This window comes from Nycticebus coucang, chromosome 9, assembly GCF_027406575.1.
Source record: "Nycticebus coucang isolate mNycCou1 chromosome 9, mNycCou1.pri, whole genome shotgun sequence".
In the NCBI taxonomy this organism is placed as follows: Eukaryota; Metazoa; Chordata; class Mammalia; order Primates; family Lorisidae; genus Nycticebus; species Nycticebus coucang.
The window spans coordinates 23,145,093-23,169,780 of record NC_069788.1 but is presented as its reverse complement, the minus strand read 5'-3'; the positions used below and the strand labels follow the sequence as shown (position 1 = coordinate 23,169,780).

At 36.2% G+C, this 24,688-nt stretch overlaps 1 protein-coding gene across 3 annotated transcripts in view; it reads left to right on the top strand.

Moving 5' to 3' along the window:
- The window catches only part of ZNF451 (zinc finger protein 451), an 87,653-nt gene extending 64,646 nt beyond the window's left edge, over nucleotides 1–23,007 (top strand). Inside the window, exons 10-15 of one of the 3 annotated variants that reach the window (XM_053600940.1) lie at nucleotides 1,660–3,266; nucleotides 5,503–5,646; nucleotides 6,602–6,732; nucleotides 7,584–7,770; nucleotides 13,995–14,060; nucleotides 21,083–23,007. In XM_053600940.1, coding sequence (XP_053456915.1) covers nucleotides 1,660–3,266; nucleotides 5,503–5,646; nucleotides 6,602–6,732; nucleotides 7,584–7,770; nucleotides 13,995–14,060; nucleotides 21,083–21,129 — 2,182 coding nt within the window. In that variant the 3' untranslated portion in view covers nucleotides 21,130–23,007. Of the gene's footprint in view, nucleotides 1–1,659; nucleotides 3,267–5,502; nucleotides 5,647–6,601; nucleotides 6,733–7,583; nucleotides 7,771–13,994; nucleotides 14,061–17,388; nucleotides 17,578–21,082 lie in introns of those variants that run through there. The other 2 variants (XM_053600941.1, XM_053600939.1) reach the window with 2 other exon arrangements.
- Nucleotides 23,008–24,688: the final 1,681 nt, after the last annotated feature.

Sequence of the window (24,688 nt, the reverse complement as noted above, 5' to 3'; positions counted from 1 at the left end):
CCAAGACTTGGAGGTTGCTGTGAGCTTGAGACTCTGTCTCAAAAAAAGAAAAAAATTTTCTTAGAGTTACCACATGACCCATCAATTTTTGCTCCTTGTATACAGTTAAGAGAAATTAAAACATAAGTCCACACAAAAACTTGTATGTTTGTTTATAGCAGCATTATTCATCATAGTCGACAAGTGGGAACAACCCAAATGTCCATCAGCTGACAAATAGATTTCAAAAATGCATTATATCCATACAATGGAATGTTATTTGGCTATGAAAAGGAATGAAATATTGATACATGCTACAAACCTGCAGAACTTGAAAACATGTTAGGTGAAATCAGGCAGTCATAGTATGTCCATTTATTATATGGTTTTATTCATATGAAATTCCCAGAATAGGGAACTTTATAGAGACAGGAAGTAGTTGCTTAGGGCTTAGTGGTTGCCTGGGGGTAGGGAGCATAGGGGAAAAGGAAGGTGATCGTGGAAGGGTATGGGGTTTCTTGATGTGATGCAGTATTCTAAATTTGACTATAGCTATGGTTGTACATATCTGTGAATATATGGAAAACCATTGAAATTATACTTCCTTAATGGATGAATTAGGTGGTATGTGAATTGTATCTCAATAAAGCCATTTTAAAAATATGCTATAAAAACTTTTTATTTCTAGGTTTATTAGAAATGTGTTAACATCTAAAGATTTAGAAATTTTACATTTAGGGATTTAATTTCTAAACATTTAAGGATTTGTATTATTGTTCTCATTTCCAATTTAATTCTGTTATAAATAATTTTCCTCTCTTATGGTTACGGTGCCAGCCACATACACCAAAGGTGGCAGGTTTGAGCCCAGCCTGGGCCAGCAACAACAACAACAATAAAAATAGCTGGGTGTTGTGGTGGGCACCTATAGTCTCAGCTACTTGGGAGGCTGAGACAAGAGAATCACTTAAGCCCAAGAGTTTGAGGTTGCTGTGAGCTGTGACACCATGGCACTCTACCAAGGGTGACATAGTGAGACTCTGTCTGAAAAAAGAAAAAAAATATATATATATAATGTAACACATCTTTTCTCTTTGGAGTTTAGTAGTTAAGACAGTTAAAGCACATTTGTTCCTTTCCTTAAGGAAGTTGATTTAGTCTGAGTTCTGAGTTAATTTGTGGAATAGTGTACAGTTCTATTGAGCCTAGTTCTCTAGTGCAGAAGAGAGTGGGCATGGCATTTTCCTGACAAAAAAATTAATCAATTCTTAAGAGTAGGTATTAGGTTGTCTAAAATCTTACCAGCATGTCCCTTCATATAATTACCAATGATAATCTAATAATTTGCTTGTCTGATAAGGTCCAAATCAGTGCATTTGATACAGATTTTATAACATTTTATAAAATTTTGTAAAATTTGCCTGAATTAAAAAGGTGTCTTTGAATCTGGTTTTGGTTCTTTTTGTGTGTGTATTTTGTTTAAAAATAGATCAAATGTAGGTTTTTACTCACATTTTGAGATGATAGAGATATCCTTATATCATCTACATACTTATTTATTGAAAAGTATTTGTTAGTGCTTATTTATATGTTGTTTATTTTATAATTCCTGCAGTAAAATGCAGTGATGATACATTTTGAAAATATTTATGAAAGAGTCTATGTTTTTATCCAATTTAGAGTTCGTTGTCGGAATGCTGGTCCTGTAGCTGTAGCTGAAAAGAGCATTACCCAGGTTGCAAAGAAATTCATATTAAGAGGTTATTGTCCTAATTGCAACCAAGTTTTTGTGGATGAAACCAGCACCGAAAATCACAAGCAGAATTCAGGACACAAAGTTCGAGTGATTAACTCAGTGGAAGAATCAGTCTTACTTTATTGCCACATCACCGAAGGGAACAAACATCCTTCTGATTTGCATTTATTGTTAGATCAATCAAAATTTTCTTCCCTTAAAAGAACTATGTGTATTAAAGAATCTAGCTCACTGGATTGCAGTGCCATTCCAAAAAAGAAGATGAATTTAGAAGATAAAAGCCATGAAGGTGTAGTTTTTGTCCAAAAAGAAAAGCCAATAGTTAAAACCTGGTTTTGTGAATGCAATCAACGATTCCCAAGTGAAGATGCTGTAGAAAAGCATGTTTTCTCAGCAAACACAATGGGTTACAAGTGTGTGGTCTGTGGAAAGGTGTGTGAGGATTCAGGGGTCATTCGTTTACACATGAGCCGGATTCATGGAGGGGCACATTTAAATAACTTTCATTTCTGGTGTCGGACATGCAAAAAGGAATTAATGAGGAAAGATACTATCATGGCTCATGTGACTGAATTTCATAATGGACACAGATATTTTTATGAGATGGATGAGGTAGAAGGTGAAACTTTGCCATCATCATCTACGACTCTGGTGAGTAGTTTGACTGCTAATAAGCCTTCTTCAACTATTACTATTATTGATCATTCCCTGGCAAACAGTCGTCCAAGGGGCAAATGGCAGTGCCGAATCTGTGAAGATATGTTTGATTCCCAAGAGTGTGTAAAGCAGCACTGCAAGTCTTTGGCGAGTCACAGGTTTCATAGATACAGCTGTGCCCACTGCAGAAAAACTTTTCACAAGATAGAAACATTGCACCGACATTGCCAAGATGAGCATGACAATGAGATAAAGATTAAATACTTTTGTGGGCTTTGTGATCGTATCTTTAATATGGAAGAAGCATTTTTGAGTCATTATAAGGAGCATCACAGCATAGATTATGTGTTTGTGTCAGAAAAAAATGAAACTTCAATTAAAACTGAGGCTGATTTTCCAGTAATAGAGACCAGTAACCAGTTAACCTGTGGTTGCCGTGAGAGTTACATTTGTAAAGTCAACCGAAAGGAAGATTATAGTAGATGTCTCCAAATCATGCTGGAGAAAGGTAAACTGTGGTTTCGCTGCAGTTTGTGTTCAGCGACAACACAGAATGTGGCTGACATGAACACCCATGTCCATCAGGTGCATGGAAAAGAAAAGAGTGCTGAGGAGGAGCAGCGGTATGTGATCAAGTGTGGCACCTGCACCAAAGCATTTCACGACCCTGACAGTGCACAGCAGCACTTCCATAGAAAACACTGCTTCTTACAGAAGCCCAGTGTGGCTCATTTTGGATCTGAAAAAGCAAGCCCATACAAGTTTACTGCCACGGCCTCCCATGCAGAGAGAAGGCTGAAACAGTCAGTCAGCTATCCAAAGAACTCAGACATGGAGAAAGGAGCTGAGAACGACGTACGATGTCAGAATATAGGTATGGCTTTACACCTACATGCAGATTGCACGTTTTAAATTTTCACATAAAAACTTAGATGCAGTGTACCTACCATTTTTGTGCAAGTTAATGATTTAATTTTCAAGCAAGAAACATGATAGAACCACGTGTTAGCTAATTACTACGGCATATACTTTTTAGGGATTTGTATTTTTGTTACTTGATTTATACACTTTCTATCTTAAGGGGACAAAAGATACGTGTTTGGCTTTAAATAATATGTATTTGGGATATTAATTTTTTCTTTTATAAAAGATGAGGGGATTTTGAAAATAAAGGAAATGGATAGTCTTGCCAAAAGTTAGATTTGAAAGCTACCCTGGACATTATTATTATTTAGATTTTTTTCATGTATTTGGGTTCACTAGAAAGGTAAATCAAATGATTTATTTTGTTTCTATTTGGCCTTATCATTTAGCATAAGGAATTAAAGATCATTTCAGAATTAAATATTTTTGTTATGATTTTCTTGGAAGCAAACCTTTAACATATAGTTGAAATAACAATTAGAAGTATAGTTAAAAGTGGTAGCAAGAAACGAGGGAGAAAATTGAGGTATGAATTTCCTTTTTTTGTATTTATTCTGGACTTTCCTTCTTCCATGTGACAGAATTAAAGAAGTCTGAAAGAATGTTATGTTTTTATTTTGTTTGAAAGTATAATTTTTTAGGGTATAATTTTAAGTCTATATCCTTTTAAATATCAGTGTGCAGTGTAGTGGGGAGACAGTGAAAATAGGTGAAAATTTTAGCTAGTGAAATATTTTTTTTTTTTTTTTTTTTTGGTTTTTGGCCGGGGCTGGGTTTGAACCCGCCACCTCCGGCATATGGGACAGGCGCGCTACTCCTTGAGCCACAGGCGCCACCCAATATTTTAATGAAACATTGATGTTTTACAGGCTTGCTTTATTAACATATGTAGATCTCAACATCATCTTTGGTTATGGTGTGTTTTCAGTGAGAAAGGATTGAATTATGCATTACCTAGTCAACTCTACTCCAAACAATGAAATCACAGTCACATTATTTTATTTTTTTGTTTTTCTTTTGCTCTTCTGATTACTTTTTGGGAATTTGTGTTAGGTTTATGGTTGATAGAAGATGACTGTATTATCTCAATCTAGAATTACTGAATACTTAGAGAAACGATGTAAGGTGGCTTGGAAATGGAAAGGGTGGAATATTTGAGAAAATCACTATTAGGCAGAGTAGATACTGTTCATCTTAATATAACATATTAATGTTAATTAATTGCTGCTATTAGAAACGTTAAGGTCTTGTCAAAGTGGAGACATGAAACAAAGTGTCATGGGGGATGAATGAGATTTGGAGAATGGGGGAAGATGAAAGACAGATTTATGATGAGAGGTGCCAGTGTGCCACTGTCCTCTATTTCCAGCACCACTTTGTAGCAGCAGAGCTATAGGTTATCTTATTTATTATGCTCCCTAGGGTGTTTAATCATAGAACCCGAAGGCTACTAATAAATCAGTCCAGATTAGGAAAAGAACCAAATTCTGGTGTCAGGAAGGTTTTTAATGGGTAACCTTGAAATTTTTTGTGGATGGTGCAAGTTCTTGGCTATTTTTTTCTTAAAACTTGGTTTCTAGTTCTTCCAGTTAATTAATTTTCTTAATTCTTTCCATTAGTGACTTTTGAAATGCCATAGGACCAGTCACGGGTGGTTCACACCTGTAACCCCTACACTTCGGTTGGCCAAACCTGGAGAAATGTGTAAGGCCAGGGGTTTGAGACTAGCTGGGCAACATAGTGAAACCCCATCTCTACAAAAAATTTTAAAATATTATCTGGGCACGGTGGCACATATCCATAGACCCAGCTACTCAGGAGACTGGGTTAGAAAGATCACTTGAGGCCAGGGGTATGTAGTTACTGTATGCTATGATTATGATCAACCACTACACTCTAACTTGGGTGACAGAGCAAGACCCTGTCGCTAAAAGAAAAAAGAAAGAAAAGAAAAAAGCCTTAGGGTCAATGGCAAATATTTGCAAAAGGCTCTATAAGTCAATTTATAAAATATTTGGAATATTTTTTATGTGATTAAAGCGTACATTATGTCATATATGGATTTGGATTTCACAGAGATATTTAGACGTAAACAACTTGCAAGGTTAATATCTTTTAGATCTGAAAAATTAGAATGATTTTTGTAAGTTCTTATTGAATGCATGTTAATGTTTCTGTCTTCCCAGAGGAAGAAGTTGTTGAACTTCCGGATTTGGATTACCTGCGAACCATGACTCATATAGTCTTTGTAGATTTTGATAATTGGTCAAATTTTTTTGGTCATCTACCAGGGCATCTAAACCAAGGAACATTTATTTGGGGTTTTCAAGGTAGGGATAATAAGAAAAACATTTGCAAAAATCCCTCTTTCTGTCTTTAGGTTATGATTTGAAAGATTTCCTGAACAGAACATAGGAACATAATTGGAATGCTGTTATTTTGCAGTATAGTTATTTTTCTTTACAACTCTCTATGATAGATGTTAGCTCTGTTTTGTAACCCAGTTTGTGGATCTTTTGATGTAGATTGAAAAAACCTTTATTCAATATCTACAATGTGTCGGGCTTACAGTTTGGTACTAAGATTGTTACTGATTATTAGTTTTCTCCCTTTCAAAATACAAAGATTAGTTGTTTTTTTTTTCAGAGTTTTAAAGTGAATAAATAGCAGAGTTAGCTTTTGAATTTTGGCTTCTTAGCTATAGAAATGTTATTTTCAGCATGCTTTAACTGCCTCTTCAGTTCATTTGTGCGCATCTTCTTCTAAATCTCTTTACAAACTATGTACTAAACTTGGAGGAAGGGTTCTTTGGTTTAGAGAGGTTTAATATAATGAGCATCTGATATAGTTCATGTTTGATAGGAAATTGCATGTAAAGAGGAAGATTGGGACTAATGATAGTAGAAACATGCTGACTGGGATGTTACCTGGTATAATGTTTAGTAAGTGTTGCTTTGCTGATTTTCCTAATTTCTATCCACCGAACAGCCATGCCATTTATAAAAACCACTAATGCTTGCATTCATATAGATTGATGCCATTCAACGAATTTTCATACACATTACTTTTGATTCTGCTTGATATCTCTGACTTTTCACAGGAGTAGACAGATTAAGGGAAGTTGGTCTAAGATTGTAGAGCATAGACTAGGACTAAGTTCTCCCATATTCTAATCTAGGACTTTACCTGTAGAAAAAATTTTCTGGTATATGTTTCCCTTGGTACAGTTTTCAGTGTTGTCTTCTCCTGTTTAAGTATCATTTAATGTCTTTTCTAAATTAATAGGAGGAAACACCAATTGGAAGCCTCCGCTCAACTGTAAGATCTATAATTACCTGAACAGAATTGGATGCTTCTTCCTTCACCCTCGCTGTAGTAAAAGAAAAGATGCTGCTGATTTTGCCATATGTATGCATGTGAGTCATTGTTCTATTCACAATCTCTTGTGAGTCTGGGCCGTACTTGGAATATTCTTTTTCACTTGAATTTTAATGACAACGTGTAAATCATTCTTTAGTAGTACATTTCTACATAAAACCTTCAACACCATGTTCTCCTTGTGACTACTGTGAGGACAGGAGCCCATAGTATATTTATTTACTACTTTACTAATTATGAGTAGCATAATTTACTAATTACAAATAGCGATGACACTGTATTTGATATATGCTAAGACACTTTCACATTTTAATATCTATTAATATTGAAAAGTATCCTGACAATCCCCATTAGCCTAGATATAATTTGCATTTGCTTTTGCTTCTTCCTGAGACCCACTTTTAATGAAATTTCTTGCCTTCGGGCTTATGTATGCACTGATAATGTGAATTTATTATGTAAACTTGTTCACTGCTGTTTATGATTTAAACCCTAAGAGATTTCTTTTCTCCTCTATCCAGTGCCAGAATTAAATTATGCAAATTACCTTGCTTACCTCTTCTCCATGGCGGATTTATTTCTTATTTACCTTTACATTGAACATATAGCCCTTCGGCATTCTAGCTTTATGTAGGGGCATTCTATTGAACTTTTTGTTTTGGCTTTACTTTTTTCCTTCATGGCACATAAAAATAGCTTAATCATATAATAGATGGCATCTTGTATCTGATTAAATGTGGCACATTTCATTTATGAAGGAGATTTTTGACAGGGACTAGGGAGCAAGCTTAATCTACCTTTCCAGGGATGTGTTCATTATGAAATAGATATAACTTGATTTGAAACTCATGCTAATTTTTATCAACTTATGCCATTTGTTTTAACTTAGGCTGGCCGTCTAGATGAACAACTACCCAAGCAAATTCCTTTCACCATCCTCTCAGGAGATCAAGGTTTTCTGGAGCTAGAGAATCAATTTAAGAAGACTCAGAGGCCAGCTCACATACTAAACCCTCACCACTTAGAGGGAGATATGATGTGTGCCTTGTTAAATAGCATATCTGATACCACCAAAGGTACGCAGCTGCAGTCACAGTGCAAACCGCCCAAGAGGAGGAGGCTTCACTGCTGAGAGGAAACCAATAAACTGCTGCCTGCTCACTAAACCGTCCTGCTCTGCTCTCATACTTCTATCTTAGCTTTTCCTCAGCTCAGTTCATTTTTCAGTGTTTTAGAAGAGTGAATTTATAGTAATTTCCTGGAGCCTTTTTTTAATCTAGTAGATAAAAATCTGTATTTTATATATGAAGTATATATTTATGGTTTGAAATATATTACTACAATTTTAAAAGCTCAGAATTGAAATTTTCAATGTTTTTTTTCTTTTTTTTTTTTTTTAGAGACAGAATCTCACTTTGTCACCCTGGGTAGAGTGCTATGGCGTCACATCTCACAGCAACCTCCAGCTCTTGGGCTTAGGTGATTCTCTTGCTTCAGTCTCCCAAGTAGCTGGAACTATAGGCGTCCACCACAACCCTTCACTTTGTTTCTTAAATTCCAGATTTACTTTCAGTTTTTTTCCGTTTTTTGTAGAGACGGGGGTTTTACTATGTTGCCTAGGCTGGTCTCAAACTCCTCAGGCAATCCTCCCATCTCAGCCTCCCCAAAGTGCTGGGATTTACCTTCCAATTTTTCTTTTTCTTTCTTTGTTTATTTTTTGAGACAGAGTCTCACTTTGTCACCCTGGGATTGAGTGCCATAGCATCATCATAGTAACCTCAAACTCTTGGCCTCAAGCAGTCCTCATCCCTCGGCTTCCCAAGTAGCTGGGACTACAGGTACCCTCCACGATGCCCGGATAATTTTTTTTTTTTTTTTGTAGAGACAGAGTCTCGCTGTAGAGACAGAGTCTCGCTGTACCGCCCTCGGGTAGAGTGCCATGACGTCACACGGCTCACAGCAACCTCTAACTCTTGGGCTTACACGATTCTCTTGCCTCAGCCTCCCAAGTAGCTGGGACTACAGACGCCCGCCACAATGCCCGCCTATTTTTTTGTTGCAGTTTGGCTGGGGCTGGGTCTGAACCTGCCACCCTCGGCATATATGGGGCCGGCGCCCTACTCACTGAGCCACAGGCGCCGCCCTATTGTTTTCTATTTTCATAGAAACAGGAGTCTCACTTTTGCTCGGGCTACTCTCCAACTGCTGAGCTCAAGCCATCCACCTGCCTCAACCTCCCAGAGTGCTAGGATTACAGCTGTGAGTCATGCACCCAGCCCCTTCCAGTTTTTAGATAGCATTGTACTTACAGGTTAAAACGGGAAAGTAATAGATGATAACATGGCAATACAAAAAAAAAAAAAAAACCATTTAAGAGGTAGGGACAAACTATGATAGGCCTCTTAGGTCCTTGGAGAAGGGGTGGGCATTCTCAGTCTTATTGCTGGAACGTGTACTCTCTTCTCTACATTTGTGAGATTATTCAATGAAAGCAGTGCTGATATCCAGTTTCACTTTCCTATGTTTTTTATAATTTCTGAAAGAAATGTGGGTAGAAGAAGCGAATAAAAGAATAGTTAGCTTTTAAATATCTTAATAACTTAAATCCATAGATAAGATGTTGGAGATGTTGATAAACAACCTCAATGAAAAATAGCAGCAACTTTTTGACATTTTTAATGTGTGCTTTTACATTTTCTAACTGCTTTCCTCCCAGATATTTTTTCTTTAAATATATTTGGAACCACATTTTGATTAAAAATCTATTCTAAAGAATTTTGCTCTAATTACTAATTACAGTGGATCAGTTCTTAGGAATCAGTGATCTACTAGCCCAACTGTGCTTTTTAAAACAGAATAATGATGCAAGATTATAAAGGAAAATGTACTGTTTTGCATATGTATGTCATGCCTTAGTACTGAATATTCCTATACTGTAATTTTTGTTGTCATTCATTTGCTTTTTCTAACTGGCTTCCCTTTAAAAAAGAAAATAACCTCTTTTTCTCTTTTGCGGTCTCTTCCCCAATTCTAAAGAATATGTACTTAATTTCTTATAAAGTACTTAAATTTTATTTTATTTTTATTATTATTTATTATTATTATTTTTTTTTTTTTGCAGTTTTTGGCCAGGGCTGGATTTGAAGCCACCACCTCCGGTATATGGGCCGGCACCCTACTCCTTGAGCCACAGGTGCCGCCCAATACTTAAATTTTTACCTTTGTAGTCTACCCATTTTTCTTTCTTTTATGCTGCTGCTTTGGGGGATTTCTTTTATACATATAAAATGTAGGTTGTAAAAACTGTTACAGAATGGGAGCTGCATGTGAGTAGGCCTGCCTGGATGTATTAGGGTTGGAGCTAAGACACAGGTTATTAATATCTGCTGATTATGTACTTGTGAATCCCTCTTATGCTCTAGATATTCTTTTTTTGTAGTTCGTTCATTCCTATTCAGTACTCAATTGAACTTACTATTCTTTGGAGACACGTGTGTACTTAGTTCTCAATTTTTGTGAAATGCAGAGATCGTGCAGTACATAAAGGGCATGGGTTTTGATTCAAATGGTAACTTTGCTGCTTCCTAACTGTGATGTTAGGCAAGCTACTTAACTTTTTCTGAGCCTCATTTTCCATATCTGTAAGGTTGTAAGAATTAGTAATGTGGCTAAGTGCCTATCACTGTATACAAAGCACTTTAGGTGCTAAATAAACAGTAGGTATTTTATTATTCCTACCATGAAAATAAAATATGACTCCTAGCCACTACATTTAAGGTAATAAAGTAATTAAGTGTCTAAAGAAGTATGGACTTTTTAAACTGAAAGATTTTATTCCTTATTTGTATTTAAGGATCTAATGAATTGTGTAATGCTGTTGTAATTCTAAAATTTAAAAAAGTTATGTGAAACTTTAGTATATTCAGATTTAGTTATCTGGCTTAGACAAAGTTTTTTCTTCATGGAGGACTTGTGATAGAAAACTTTAAGGCAGTGGTTCTCAACTTTCCTAACGCTGTGTCCCTTCAATACAGTTCCTATGGGTCGTGACCCACAGGTTGAGAACCACTGTTTTAAGGGATTCAAAAATAATCACTTTCTTGGGTAACTCTTTGGTTTGAGAGTCATTTCTGTTAAGAAATGATATGGAATAATTAATGGGACTTAGAAAATCTCTCAAAGTCCACTAATAATGTGACATAATAATAATTCTTGTTGGGCCTTCAGGAAATTTTGGTTGTTACAACAATGCCAGGATAGCACCTTGCATATAGCTTAGCATGGTGGTCCTTGTCTTCAGATTTAACAACCAGTTTCTTAAAGCGGTATGGTTTGGGGGGCTAAGGTCACTGGACATTTTTGAGAATCTGATGAAAGCTTTCTAAGCCCTTTTTTCCCCAAAATAAACATGTGTTTGCAGTTTCACATACAATTTCAAGGGATTTAGGGTCTCAGCACTGCTAGTAACCAACTAACAAACAAAACTCTCATTGTTAGGATATAACTGAAGTTTATAGTAAGTAACATATAGTAAAAAATTCTTTCTGTCATTAGTATAAAGGCAGTCTGGTGATTTTCAGATTTTAAATTTCCCACCAAAACATACAGAGATGATATACATTTGAGTCTCTTATTCTTTATAACTTTTCAGAAATTTACTATTCTAAAGACCAGAAAGTGCTTTTTGGTAGAATAGAGATTTCTATATGAAAAGGAAGAATCTTTTGATATAGTGGCATGAGAATCAAAGATCATATGGTATCTTATACTTGGATAATTCTGCTTTTGCCAATTTTTCAGTTATTTGAAAGTCTTTTACAAAGTACTTATCTCAGTAAAACAGATATTCAGAGGTCCTTAGATTGATACACAGTCATTTGACCCTAAGGTCTTATTACTTTTGTCCTTGGTGGGGAGAGGATGGGTTAAGTCTCTGACTTGGTTAGTTAGGATAAGTCACTCTTTGTAGCAAGGTGAGATTTAAATGTGTCTTGGTTATTCTTTTTTTTTTTTTTTTTTTGTAGAGACAGAGTCTCACTTTATCACCCTCTGTAGAGTGCCATGGCATCACACAGCTCACAGCAACCTCCAACTCCTGGGCTTAAGCGATTCTCTTGCCTCAGCCTCCCGAGTAGCTGGGACTACAGGCGCCCGCCACAACGCCCAGCTATTTTTTGGTTTGCAGTTCAGCTGGGGCCGGGTTTGAACCCGCCACCCTCGGTATATGGGGCCGGCTGAGCCACAGGTGCCATCCGTGTCTTGGTTATTCTTACAAGCATCAGGGTTCCAGCACCAACATTCTAATTATAGTTATGACATGTGTGTAAGTTCTTGTAGAGACGTTTAAAAAACTAGATCCACCTGTCCTTAACTGGCCCCTTTGGGCCCCCTATGTTTCATCAATTCTATTTTATATTATGCTCGTCCTCACTTTCTTAAACCTTACAAGATACATGGATCCTTTCCAATAATTCTAATCAGTGAGGCCAGGTAGACTTTTTCTTTTAGATCTTTTACATTTTATTCCCAAATATATTTTTATTCTAACTCAAGCCTCATGTTTCAGAGATGCAGATATATGGTAACTTGTCACTTAAATGTTTAAAGAAGAGAAAGGTAAACTAAGCTTTATTGTATTATGTGCCAGTAACCATGCTAGTTTCTTTTTATATTTGTAGTGTTTAAAATGAACTTCTATGTGTGTTTTTTTTTAATTCTCTTTGCACGTTATGAAGTAAGATTGTTTGATTGCCCCTATTTTATGGGTGAGGAAAGAAGCAGCGCTTAAATAACCTTTCTTTGCCCACACAGCAGGAGCTTTTCTTTTCATCAGTATCAGCTGCAAAGGGTGAGGCTTCACTGACACAAATACTGATTCCATGACTTAGAGATAGCCACCCATTGTGAATTACTGGCTCTCACCATGTCCTTGTAGAATGAAGATAATGAGAGATGATCTGCAGTCTGATGACATTACAGAGTTTTATAAAAGATATTAAATATGAGTTTTCTTTTTTATTATTAAATCATAGCTGTGTACATTAATGCATTCGTGGGGTACAATGTGCTGGTTTTATATACAATTTGAAGTATTTTCTTTCTTTTTAATAACATTCAAAAAGTTTCTTTTTTTGTCAGAAGATAAAAAGGTTTGGTTGTTAATGCTTGTGCTTTAAAAAAGTAAACTGACTATAGGCTGAACATAGCCAGGGAAGATGGTTAGCATTGTAATTTTTCCCTTTAATTATGAGGCCATAATTAAACCAGTAAGTACCATCTTTAGATGCTCCTCAAGATGTTGGGATTAGAATTACAAGCAGTGCTGTACGCTTTTTGGAGCATTGAGAAGTGAATATGTTTGTATAAGCCATATTCAGTTATTTAAGTGCTGGTTCAGTCACTGTGACATATCTATCATATATACTGATAGACCTATATGTCATTAGATATTGATATCAATCGGTATCCATTGATTTAAATGTAAAGTAATAACTCTCAGGTCATTGATAGTACCATGTGTAAATTTTTTTTTAGGCTAAATTTTCTTCAGGACAGTTTTAGATTTATAGAAAAGTTGTCAAGAAAGTACAGAGAGTTCCCATGTATCTCACACCCAGATTCCCCCTATATTAATATCTTATATTAGCATGCTACTTATAATTAAAGGACCAGTATTGACACATTATTACTAAAGTACAAACTTTATTTGGATTCCTTTGTTTTCCCTTATGGTCCTTTTTCTGCCCCAGGACCACATCTAGGTTCCCACATGACGTTTAGTCATCATGTCTCCTTAGGTTCCATAGTTCAAATCATTTTCTTTCCTTTTTTTTTTTCTTTATTGTTGGGGATTCATTGAGGATACAAAGAACCAGTTTACACTATTCCATTTGTTAGGTAAAGTCCCTCCATAGTTCAAATCTTAAGTGACTTTTACATACATGGTGAGTCATGTCATTTACTAAAGCCTTCGGTCTCTCATGAAAGCCTGTACAACATCAGGTAAGTGAGTTTGTAGCAGGCAAGAGGCACGGTAAACTAAAGCCTATGATGTCATCTCTAGAGATGAATGCATATGATTTTCAAAATACAGAAGAAGTTAATGTCACCATTTTTAATATTATTTGGTAAGCATTTGAATAAAAAACCTAATAGGAAAGTGGTAGATTACTAATGAATTATAACTAGTAAGCTTGGGTATGAGAGATATTATTAAAATAATATTGTGTGAGGATACATGAATGATGGCACGAATAACTTTTTCAGAAATACAGTTGCATTTATTGATTTTTCCTTACAGAATGTGACAGTGATGATAACATGGGTGTAAAAAGTACTTCAATAGAAGAATTCAGATCCACAGAAGGTAACCTAATAGAATTAATCCTTTCTTTTCTTGACTGTTTCTGTATTTTTTCTTTTTGTATCATACCTTAACCCCCACCCCATTCATATCTACCCCCAAGTTAAAAAAAAATTAACAGTTTGAAGCATAGATTGTATTTTCTCAAATAAGGTGACTTAGGAGGTAATACTAGTTTAGAAGGCTAGAACAAGGGTCAGCCACTTGTGACCCTTGGGCCAAATCCAGTCTTCCTATCTAGTGTTCTATAGGTTAAAGAGAACTTGTGTGTCACTTGACATCAAATCATTCACTGGTTGTACCGCTGTTTGGTTTCACATAAGCATTTTTTACTTTGATTTTTTCCCATAACTGGCTTCACTTTTTAAAACCCTAGGAGGAAATGAGGTCATGAATCTTAAAAAATACTTTGCACATCACCAGAGAAGTTGGAAGTATTGATTATATTAGCATTTTTGACATTAAAGGAAAACAGTAGGAGTCTCCACGTACAATTCCAATGTAGTGTTTGTTGTTGTAGACGTGAGAACATAGAGGCTGGAAAGCATGGGTGGAAGCCCTGCTCAGCGCACGCGGGGTCGTACCTGCCCAGCTGAGTGTTCTGTGTGCATTGGCTTCATCTCTCAGATAAGGCAATTAGTTTGACCAAGAGCATGCTAGAGCTTTATGTTGTTAGAGTTTGGAAATTCAAGTCTGGCAGTGAAATTAATTCATACATTTGATGAGGTAGAAAATTCTAATCTTGTCTTATAGCCAACCAGAAATCATTGGTTAAAGTTGGCAGTAAATCTCTAGCCTAATTGGAAGCAAAATTTCAACCAACTTGTTTTCCCAGCATAGTCTTTCAAGGTCTAGCCAATATTCATCAGCCACATAATGATGAATTAAATAAAAAGCTTTTGTGAGTTTAAACTATAACTGCCACCTAAATTGTTTATCAGGTCTGCTACAAGGTAAACACCATTGAACATCTGAAGAATTCAGATTTTGCAACCTTTATTTGTATCCCATGACTAATCTTATGAAAAATGCCAAATAAAGTTGTAACTTTTAAATATTGCATTTTGGAAGCCTTCACAGTTTTGTATCCTGGCTAACCCAGGAAATCTGAGGTGTGTATAACTCAGATGTTCTTACCTATGTAATTTTATGGTTTAGAAATTGAGATTTTATATTTTTGTGACTCTTTAGTTTGGAAAAAGAATTAACTATTCAAGGATTCAAGAACAGATAATTTAAACTTTTAATTAGTTGTCATATGATAAGGTAAGGATATAATGCTCTTAATTCCAAGAAAAATCAAAGGGGTATGTATGTACAAGTGTAAGTTTTGTTTTATTTCCTGCTGCTTTATATAAATAAGTGTGAGAAGCGCACAGTGTTCCATGGAATTTAGGGAATATGGCCTCTTCTGCATTTTTCTCTGATATCCTTCTTTTTTCCTCTTCTCTTTACCTGCCCCCCCCCCCCAAACTAGCTCAAATGTCTCTTAGTTGAATCATATGGTTACCTTTTTTTTTTTTTTTTTGTAGTTTTTGGCCAGGGCTGGATTTGAACCTGCCACATCTGGTATATGGGTCCGGCGCCCTACTCCTCAGAGCCACAGGTGCCGCCCCTGGAATTACCGTTTTTATAGGCAATTTTGTATTGTCAGTACCTCACTACATTTTCTGCCTTTAAACAGAGCTACCTTCTGCTTCTTCTAGGCTCCCAGTGTACGATACTAAGGAGATATGAAATATTTCTGTCTGTAGCTCTCAGCTCCACTGGATTGTGAGCTCCTGGAGAAGTAGGATGATGTTTTATTTATCTTAACTTCAGCAGCACCTAGCATACGGTTTGACACTAAGTGATTAATTGTTGAATGGATAAACTTAATGTCAAACTTAAAGCGTGTTAGAGCTACCAGGACCCTTCTTTATATAACTAGGTAAGGGAAATTAAGACATAAGCCATTTGGCTTGGAAAATATTGGTGATGTTATTGACCCTGCACCATGCAAGCAAAATAATATTGTAGTCCAGACGTGATAGCAAAACTCCAAAAAGTTTAAATAACCTGTCAAATCTCTTCTCATTCCTTCCTCTCCAACACAACACTGTAAATGCCTACAAATGGTAGCAAAAGGCAGGATAAATTTGTTTGTGGCTTTTGCTTTCGGAGAGGGCTAAATCCCCTCACCATGATATGTCTCACGCTGTTACTCTCCATAGACTAACATCAGACTCTGATCACCCAAGTTAGTTATAACGATCTACTTTATACACTAGCCAGGGGAAATGGAGGATATATAATGTGTTAAAGAGTACAGAGTTTGGATTCAAACTGCCTCAGTTAACACTTACATCTGCTGCTTACAAATTGTGTGATACTGGCCAAGCACTTCATTGTGCTTCCATTTCCTCAATATAAAAATGGAAATACTAGTTTACTTACTGTACTAGAATAACATGGCACATGGCAACCATGTATGTATTGGTTGCTGCTACCGTTAACTGTGATTATTATCATCCTTATAGCATATTTTCCTTTTTTCTTCATCTAAGGTCTACTCTGGAGAGATGCCTACTAAATAGAGGTATTCTGACTCCAATCAGTGGAAGAGAGAGGACAGCATTATGTAATGGATGGTTGCCCAGGCAAAACCATCTTCCTGTAAATGTTAGCAATTTGCTTTACTCATATAGTTCCTTCAATTAATAGCAATCATCTATATTTCGATTAATATTTATAACAAATGCAGCCGGGCGCGGTGGCTCACGCCTGTAATCCCAGCACTGTGGGAGGCTGAGGAGGGAGAATCGCTTGAGCTCAGGAGTTCGAGACTCGCCTGAGCGACGGTGAGACCACGACTCGTGAAAAAAATGGAAAAACCCAGCTGGGCGCCCCGCGGCGAGCGCCTGTAATCCCAGCGGCTTCCGGAGGCTGTGGCAGCGGGGTGCCCGCAGCCCTAGCCTGAGGTTGTGGTGAGCTACCATGCCCACTGCACTCTGCTCAGGGGCATAGGGTGGGACCCTGTCTCAACAAAAATAAAACAAAACAAATGTTACAACTCCATGTTGTAGCCCGTTTAAGGAACAAAGAAAGGATAAAAGAGACTAGAATGTTCATTTTTAAAATTCAGTTAATGTTTATGAACAAACTACTACTACTTTCTAAATTGCTCTTCATCTTAACTTGTGAAAGTCAGACTGTTCTCTTCATTTTATATAAAAACTGAAGCTTCATTAAGTACTTTGGCTTCAGATTCACAGCTCGAAAATGATTGGAATAACATTTGTATATAAGTCTTGTAACTACTTCTCTTGGGTTCTTTTTTATTCTCCCATAGTTATCATTCTTGGAGAGAGTGAATTAAAGGAAGAGAGAAAGGAGAGTAAGAGGATCATAGACCCAGCTGTGGGCTGTATAAACACTACAATTAGGCTGCATTGGATTTATTTAAAAATGGATTCTTCAGTAATAAGTAAACCTTAGCTTACTGTAACTTTTACTTTATAAACTATTTAAATTGAAAAAATCTTACAGAATAAAAGTACAAAGAAAATATTTTTGAACAGCTATACAGTGTATTTGTTTTTTAAAATAAGTGTTACTACAAAAGAATCAAAAAGTTTTTAAAAATTATTTTATTACTTTTTAAACTTTTCCCTTAAAAAGGGAGGCTGTAGGCATTCCTTGGCTTATAGATGCATCATTCCAGTCCCTGCCACCAGTTTTTGGATTAAGGCTTACCTTGATGACCTCATTTTAACTTGATTATTCCTACAAAGACCTTGTTTCCAAATTAGGTCACATTCCCAGGCACCAGAGATTAGGGCATAACTTTTCTGAGAGGGGAGACACAATTCAACTCCTAACAACCAATACTCTAGAAATGTCCCCCTCAGGCTCTATTCTATTAACTTCTGCCCTCCTTTCCAAAGGTTAAACTATTAATGATTTGAAACACTGTAGTTCAGTAGTGCTGATATCTAAATGAGGTTATATACACCATCACTGTCCAAGAGAACTTCCTGTGACAATGAAAATAGTTGTGTATCTACACTGTCTAATACGGTTGTCACTAGTCATATATGGCTATTAAAGCGCTTGATTGAGGAACTGAATTTTAATTAATTTAAATATAAATAGCCACGTATAATTAATGTCTGTCATACAGGACAACATAGGTATATGCTATATTCTTTTGTGTCTGAGTTCCTTCATTTCCATTGTTTTAGATACATCTGCATTTTTTTTTTTTTTTTTTTTTTTTTTTTGTAGAGACAGAGTCTCACTTTATGGCCCTCGGTAGAGTGCCATGGCCTCACACAGCTCACAGCAACCTCCAACTCCTGGGCTTAAGCGATTCTCTTGCCTCAGCCTCCCGAGTAGCTGGGACTACAGGCGCCCGCCACAATGCCCGGCTATAGATACATCTGCATTTTAGCATGTAGCTTTTGTTTTTTTCAGTATAGTATCTTATTCTGTGCATATACCACAATCTATCTATTTTATTATTTATAAACATTTAATTTGTACTTTTGGCTGTTATTAGTGTGAACATTCTCATATGTGTTTCCTGATGCGTGTATGTCACATTTCTGGGAATATATACATAGGAGTGGAAATGCTTTTGTTCAACATGAGTTAACATGTCATTCAAAGGGATAAGGAAATGCATTTCCTTATCCCTTTGTCACTATTGACATGTCAACATGAGTTGACATGAGTTGACATGTCAATAGTGACAAACTATTTTAACAAAGTGGCTATGCCAATTTCATTAGTTGTAGTTGTATATATGAGATCTCATTTATCTACATCTTTACTAATCATTGAAATTGTTCAATCTTTTTAATTTTGGCTAGTCTGATGAGTATATACTGGCATTTCTTTGGTTTTAATTTATATTGTTAAGATGAACAATGTTTATTAGCTATGAAAACTTTTTGTGAATGCTATTTCAAGTTTTGTGACATTTTTCTATTGGATTGTATTTTATTAATTTTTCTAGGTTGAAAAATCTTTCAGGATTTTTCTGGGCACTAGTTTATATATATTGCAAATATTTTCTCCCACTTTTTGACTTGCCTTTTTGGAGGGTCAGGGGAACAAAGTCTCATTCTTCCCTGGTTAGAGGGCCGTGGAATCACAGCAACCTCAAACTCTTGAGCTGAAGCAATCCTCTTGTCCCACCCTCCCAAGTAGCTGGGACTACATGCACCCTTCGCAAAGCTTGGCTAGTTTTTCTATTTTTGGTAGAGATGGGGTCTTGCTCTTGCTCAGGCTGGTCTTTAATCCCTGAGCTCAGGAAATCCACCCGCCCCAGCTTCCCAGAGTGCTAAGATTACAGGTGTGAGCCACCCCATCTGGCCTTACTTGCCTTTTTGATCACCGAATGGTGCTTTTTGATAGACAAGAGCAATTTTAATTCAGTCCAAGTTATCAGTCTTTTCTATAATGTTTTTGGACTCTTGTTTAATAAATCTGCTCCTACATTAAGATCCTAAAGACATTGCCATTTATTATCTTCTAGAAGCTTTTTTGTTTAGCCTTTCACAATTAGATATACATCTCTGAAACTTACTTTTGTGTAATCCTTAAAGTAGAGCTAAAATTTTACACATTTCTATCAGTTGACCCACCTCCGTTTATTTAGAAAAAGACCTTTTTCTCACCATCCTGCAGTGCTCCCTTTGTCTTACACCCAGTTTTTCTGAGCTGTCTATGCTGTTCTTTTTGTCTTTTTATCATTTCTTGCACTAGTACCACATTTTGTACTATTACATTAATTGCTGTAACTTTCATATCTTAGATAATTCTTGTCACCTTGTTTTTCTTTGGTAAATGTGTCTTGGTTTTTCTTTGCATTTCCTTATCCCTTTGAATTCATCTTAATGCTACTAGAATATAGTTTTAACATAATACAAGTTTGTAGTAACTTATAGTACTTTAAATCACAGACAACATAATACCAGTGCCTCCACTTAAGATGCTGTTGCATCTTAAAGGAATCGCTGGTGTCTCTAAACTAAGTAGGCTCTGAGAGACTGTGGACTAGGTAGTGAAAAAAATCTGGTATGAGACTCTTAATAAAGGCCAAGAAATTGACACTGGGCTTTAGCATCATTAGGGAATAGAGGGGAAAAGACCTGTGAACCCAATAATTTCTGTCTTGTTCACTGTTGTATACCTATCCCTGGTATATAGTAGGTATTCAGTAAATATTTTTTAAATGAGCTTGCATACACCTGCATGCAGTAGCTATTACATGCTTCTCAGGTGTCATTTAGATAGCCATCAGTTTCACTCATTGCCTTAGATACTAGAAACTTAAAGTTCAGTTTTCCCCAGCTTTACTGGGCATAATTGACAACAAAACACTAAATTTTTAATAGCCTATGAGGTTTTGTCATATCATGGTGTTGCCTTTCCTTAATTCTTTTTTTTTTTTTTGGTAGAGACAGTTTCACTTTATCACCCATGGTAGAGTGCTGTGGCATCACACAGCTCACAGCAACCTCCAACTCCTGGGCTTAGGCGATTCCCTTGCCTCAGCCTCCCAAGTAACTGGGACTACAGGTGCCGTCACAACACCTGGCTATTTTTTTGTTGCAGTTTGGCTGGGGCTGGGTTTGAACCCGCCGCCCTTGGTATATGGGGCCGGTGCCCTGCCCACTGAGCCACAGCTGCTGCCCTTTAATTCTTTTAGGAAATAAGTGGTACATATTTCTAAAAAACTTGAAACAAGTGATTATTTCTCAGTGATTCAAAAAGTTTGTTGATTTTCTGTTTCTCTAAATGGAAATAAGCTGCACATTCTTTAGCACATTAAGTTCATATATGTTTAAAGTTCAATTTGAAATCATATCTAGATTCTCATATTTCAAAGTATCCAAAACTGCCAAGTTATCCTCAGTTTCCATTTTGATTTTCCTTTCCTTCTTCAAAAGATGAATATAGTTGATGAAACTTACATAAAGCACATGTTAATTAGTATTCTGCCCTACGTATTAAAATTCTGTATTTTCTTAATGCAGATGTGGAATTAGAAGAAGCTATTAGAAGAAGTCTTGAGGAAATGTAATTAAAGCTATTACCACACAACATCAAGTGACCTTGAAGAGACTCAGGATAATGAACTCTTGAGTTTGTTTCCTAAAGGAGATCAGAAATCCACTAGTACAAATGTGTTCGAAAACATGTTTTTGCTTTCATTTGTTCAAAATCTGATATTTGCTTTGTATTTTTGTGCTATTGTGCAGAAATGGGCAGGAATAGAATACATGTTAATGCAAATATAAATCATGTATTCTAATATAGCTATCATAGTTTCCTAGTTAACTTTGAATTCATATATTTACGTTAAAAGAATTTTAAGAAAAGGAAAGCTCTTGACTGTTGTTTAAGTTTCCCAAATAATACTAGTTCTTTAGTTTTGTCTGTAGTGTACAGATGATTCTAGTTTATTTTTTTAGGCATGAACACAATAAAGGTGCCATAGGTCAGTTTTCTAACTTCTCACGTGGCACTGATACGTGATACCTTTGAGATTTTTGTTTACAATTATTAGCAGATGGTAATGGAAATTAATCATGGAAACAGATTAAAAATTATACCAGGGATATTTTTATTGGGTGTCACGCAGATGTATATTCTTCCTTTAATTAGAGTAGAAGATTGCTAAAATTACAAATTATACCTTAATTTTTAAAAAATAAACTTAAGCCTTTTCCATTCCTTTTACCTGCTTAGACTTTTATGTGACTCGTATGTTAAAGGGAATGATGTAAAAATATTTGCATAAAATTAAACTTATTTTTAATAATCAGTCCTTTTCTATATATTTGTGTAAACATAATCTTCAAAAACTATAGTTGACAGTCTACTCAGGAATAATCTTCCTTAACACTTTAAGATTTTTATTTCAGATGGAATATCTTCAGTTTAGTTTTTCATTGAATTGTCAGTTTCCTATGTTTGGTATTACATATTTAATTCTTCAGTGTTGCCAGGCCCATTGTGAATGATGAAAAGTACCATTTAAGTAGAAGACTAAGAATGGCTTGTAGTACTAGTGGTATGTTGTATATACATTTCATGTTATTTGGACAGAAACCTTATCCCTAAAAATTTTGAGTAGTACTTATCTATTAAACTTAAAAATATTTCTATAAATATAAAGCTTTTCTTTGTATTTACAACAAAAACTTATCAGGGCTAGAATTTTGTTCCTTCTCTGCAACACTAGATTTTTTTAGTGTGAAATGGAATTTTTTTTATTACTTTAGTCTTTTTTTTTTTTTTTGTATTACTTTAGTCTTTTCGATCCATGTTAGAAACCAATTTGTGTTTTTATTTCTTAAGATGTACTTTTCCTTCCTGCTTGCATTTTCTAAAATGTAGACAGTGTAGCATGAGAATTTCACCATCATATTTCCAAAATGACCACATTGTGCTTTTAATTTTTATGTTAAAGTGGTCAAGCAGGGCTTTAGGAGGTAATCAATGAGCTGGACCTTAAATACATCTACAGGAGCTTGCTAAGTAGTGAGGAGCCAAAAGAGTATTTCAGAAAGAAGAATGGTTACGCAGGAGTGGGGAAAGGAGGACACGGCACGTTTTTGCCAGAGAGTATACACCCGGGTATGAGGTACACTGTGCTCTATTAAGAAGCTTTTGTGGTTTGTAGTAGAGAATAATTGAAGCTTTTGACATAACAGGAAAGGAATATTTATTTCATCATGACCCTTAAAATAAGGTAATTGGGTGGTTTAATGTTTCAATTAATAATTGTCACTGATTGTATTTCTACTTGTTAAATAATTAAAAATCATTTTAAAATTATTTCATAATTTGAACTTAATTTAGACACAGGAGGAGATGTAATCTTTGTATGATATTACACAAAGTTATATGGATTATTAGCAAAAGTAAAAGTTTCTAACACTGATAAAAATGCTTATTTTTTAATTGTCATTCATTCATTTTTCACTCATTTATTTACTGAGTACCTACCATGTGCCAGTGACTGTTCTAAGCACTCCAGTACACCAGTGAACAAAACAAAGCCCCCACCCCTATATGGAGCACACAATGGGGGAGAGGTGAGGATTTCACGGAGTGTTAGATAACCAAGTAAATAAAATAGCATATCTGATGGTGGTAAGTTTAATAAAGGAAAATGAAGGGAAGGGAATAAATAATGCAGGAATGGGTATGTGGAGTGAGGCCTGCTATTTGTAAAAGGGTGGTTAGGAAACATCTCACTGACAGATGAATTTGAACAAAGACCTGAGGAAGGTGAGGGAATGGGCTATGCAAATACAGGGGTGCCAAAAAAAAAATGTGTACACAATTTAAGAGATGTTGTCTATGTATTACTTTTCTTTTTCTTTTTCTTTTTTTTTCTTTTTTGAGACTCTCATTTTGTTGCCTTGAGTAAAGTGCTGTGGCGTTATAACTCACAGCAACCTCAAACTCTTGGGCTCAAGCCATCCTCTTGCCTCAGCCTCTCAAATAGCTGGGACTATAGGCGCCTGCCACAACACCCAGCTATTTTTTTTGAGATGGAGTCTTTTGCTCAGGCTGGTCTTTAACTGAAGAGCTCAAGTGATCCACCCACCTCGCTATGTTATTACTTTTCAAAATTATGATAGCAATATGTCAATATGTGGTATGATGTTCACTCAAAAGATAGCTTTTTTTTGGAGGCAGAGTTGCACTCTTGTCACCCTGGTTAGAGAGCTGTGGCATCATAGCTCACAGCAACCTCAAATTCTTGGGCTCAAGCCATCCTCTTGCCTCAGCCTCCCAAGTGGCTGGGACTTAGGGCACCCACCACAGCGCCTGGCCAATTTGTCCATTTTGAATTGAGGAAGATGATAATTTCCATTTTAACCTGAGCAACTGACAGTATAAAGATTTGACAGTTGCTCAGGTTGGTCAAGAACTCCTGAGCTCAGGTGATCCACCAGCCAAAAGATAGCTTTAATCAAATGAATGCTAGTGTCACCATGTGACAGGCAGGACAATCAAAAATGGTGGAGGCAGGTTGTCATTCAAGGAGCACAAGACCATTTTGAAGTAGTATTTGAAATTCAAAAAGGTTATGGAAATACAGTGACAATGGAGGCACAAGTATGCAACAGAATTTCTTAAGAGGCCTAACAATTGCACATATTCTTGATAAGTTTGAGACGCATGGTACTGTGTGATGTGCACAAGGGAAGAATCTGGGAGGTCTAGTGCAGCAACATAACCTGCTTCTTCCATGGTGTTAGAACAGTTCACACCTCTTTACAAAAGTCCACCAAACTGGTGAGACTGCAGTTAAAACAAGTATTCAACACATTCTTAAAATGGGAAGTCTTCATCCCAAGATTATTACACGCACTGAGACATGAGAGCTTACCTCAATGAGAATTTGCTAGGACAGTGGATAGGACAAAGTGGTGCTGTCAAGTTTACTTCACATTCTGCTGACTTAACACCCCTTGATGTCTACTTAGTGGGGACTTTAAATGATGTGGTGTATCATGGAAAACCAGGTGCACTGGCAGCACTTGGAAGAAGTTGAAATGACATGTGCAGGATACAAGTGGACACTTTGGTCAATGTTGCTCAAGTTTGCTGTAATCAGAAGT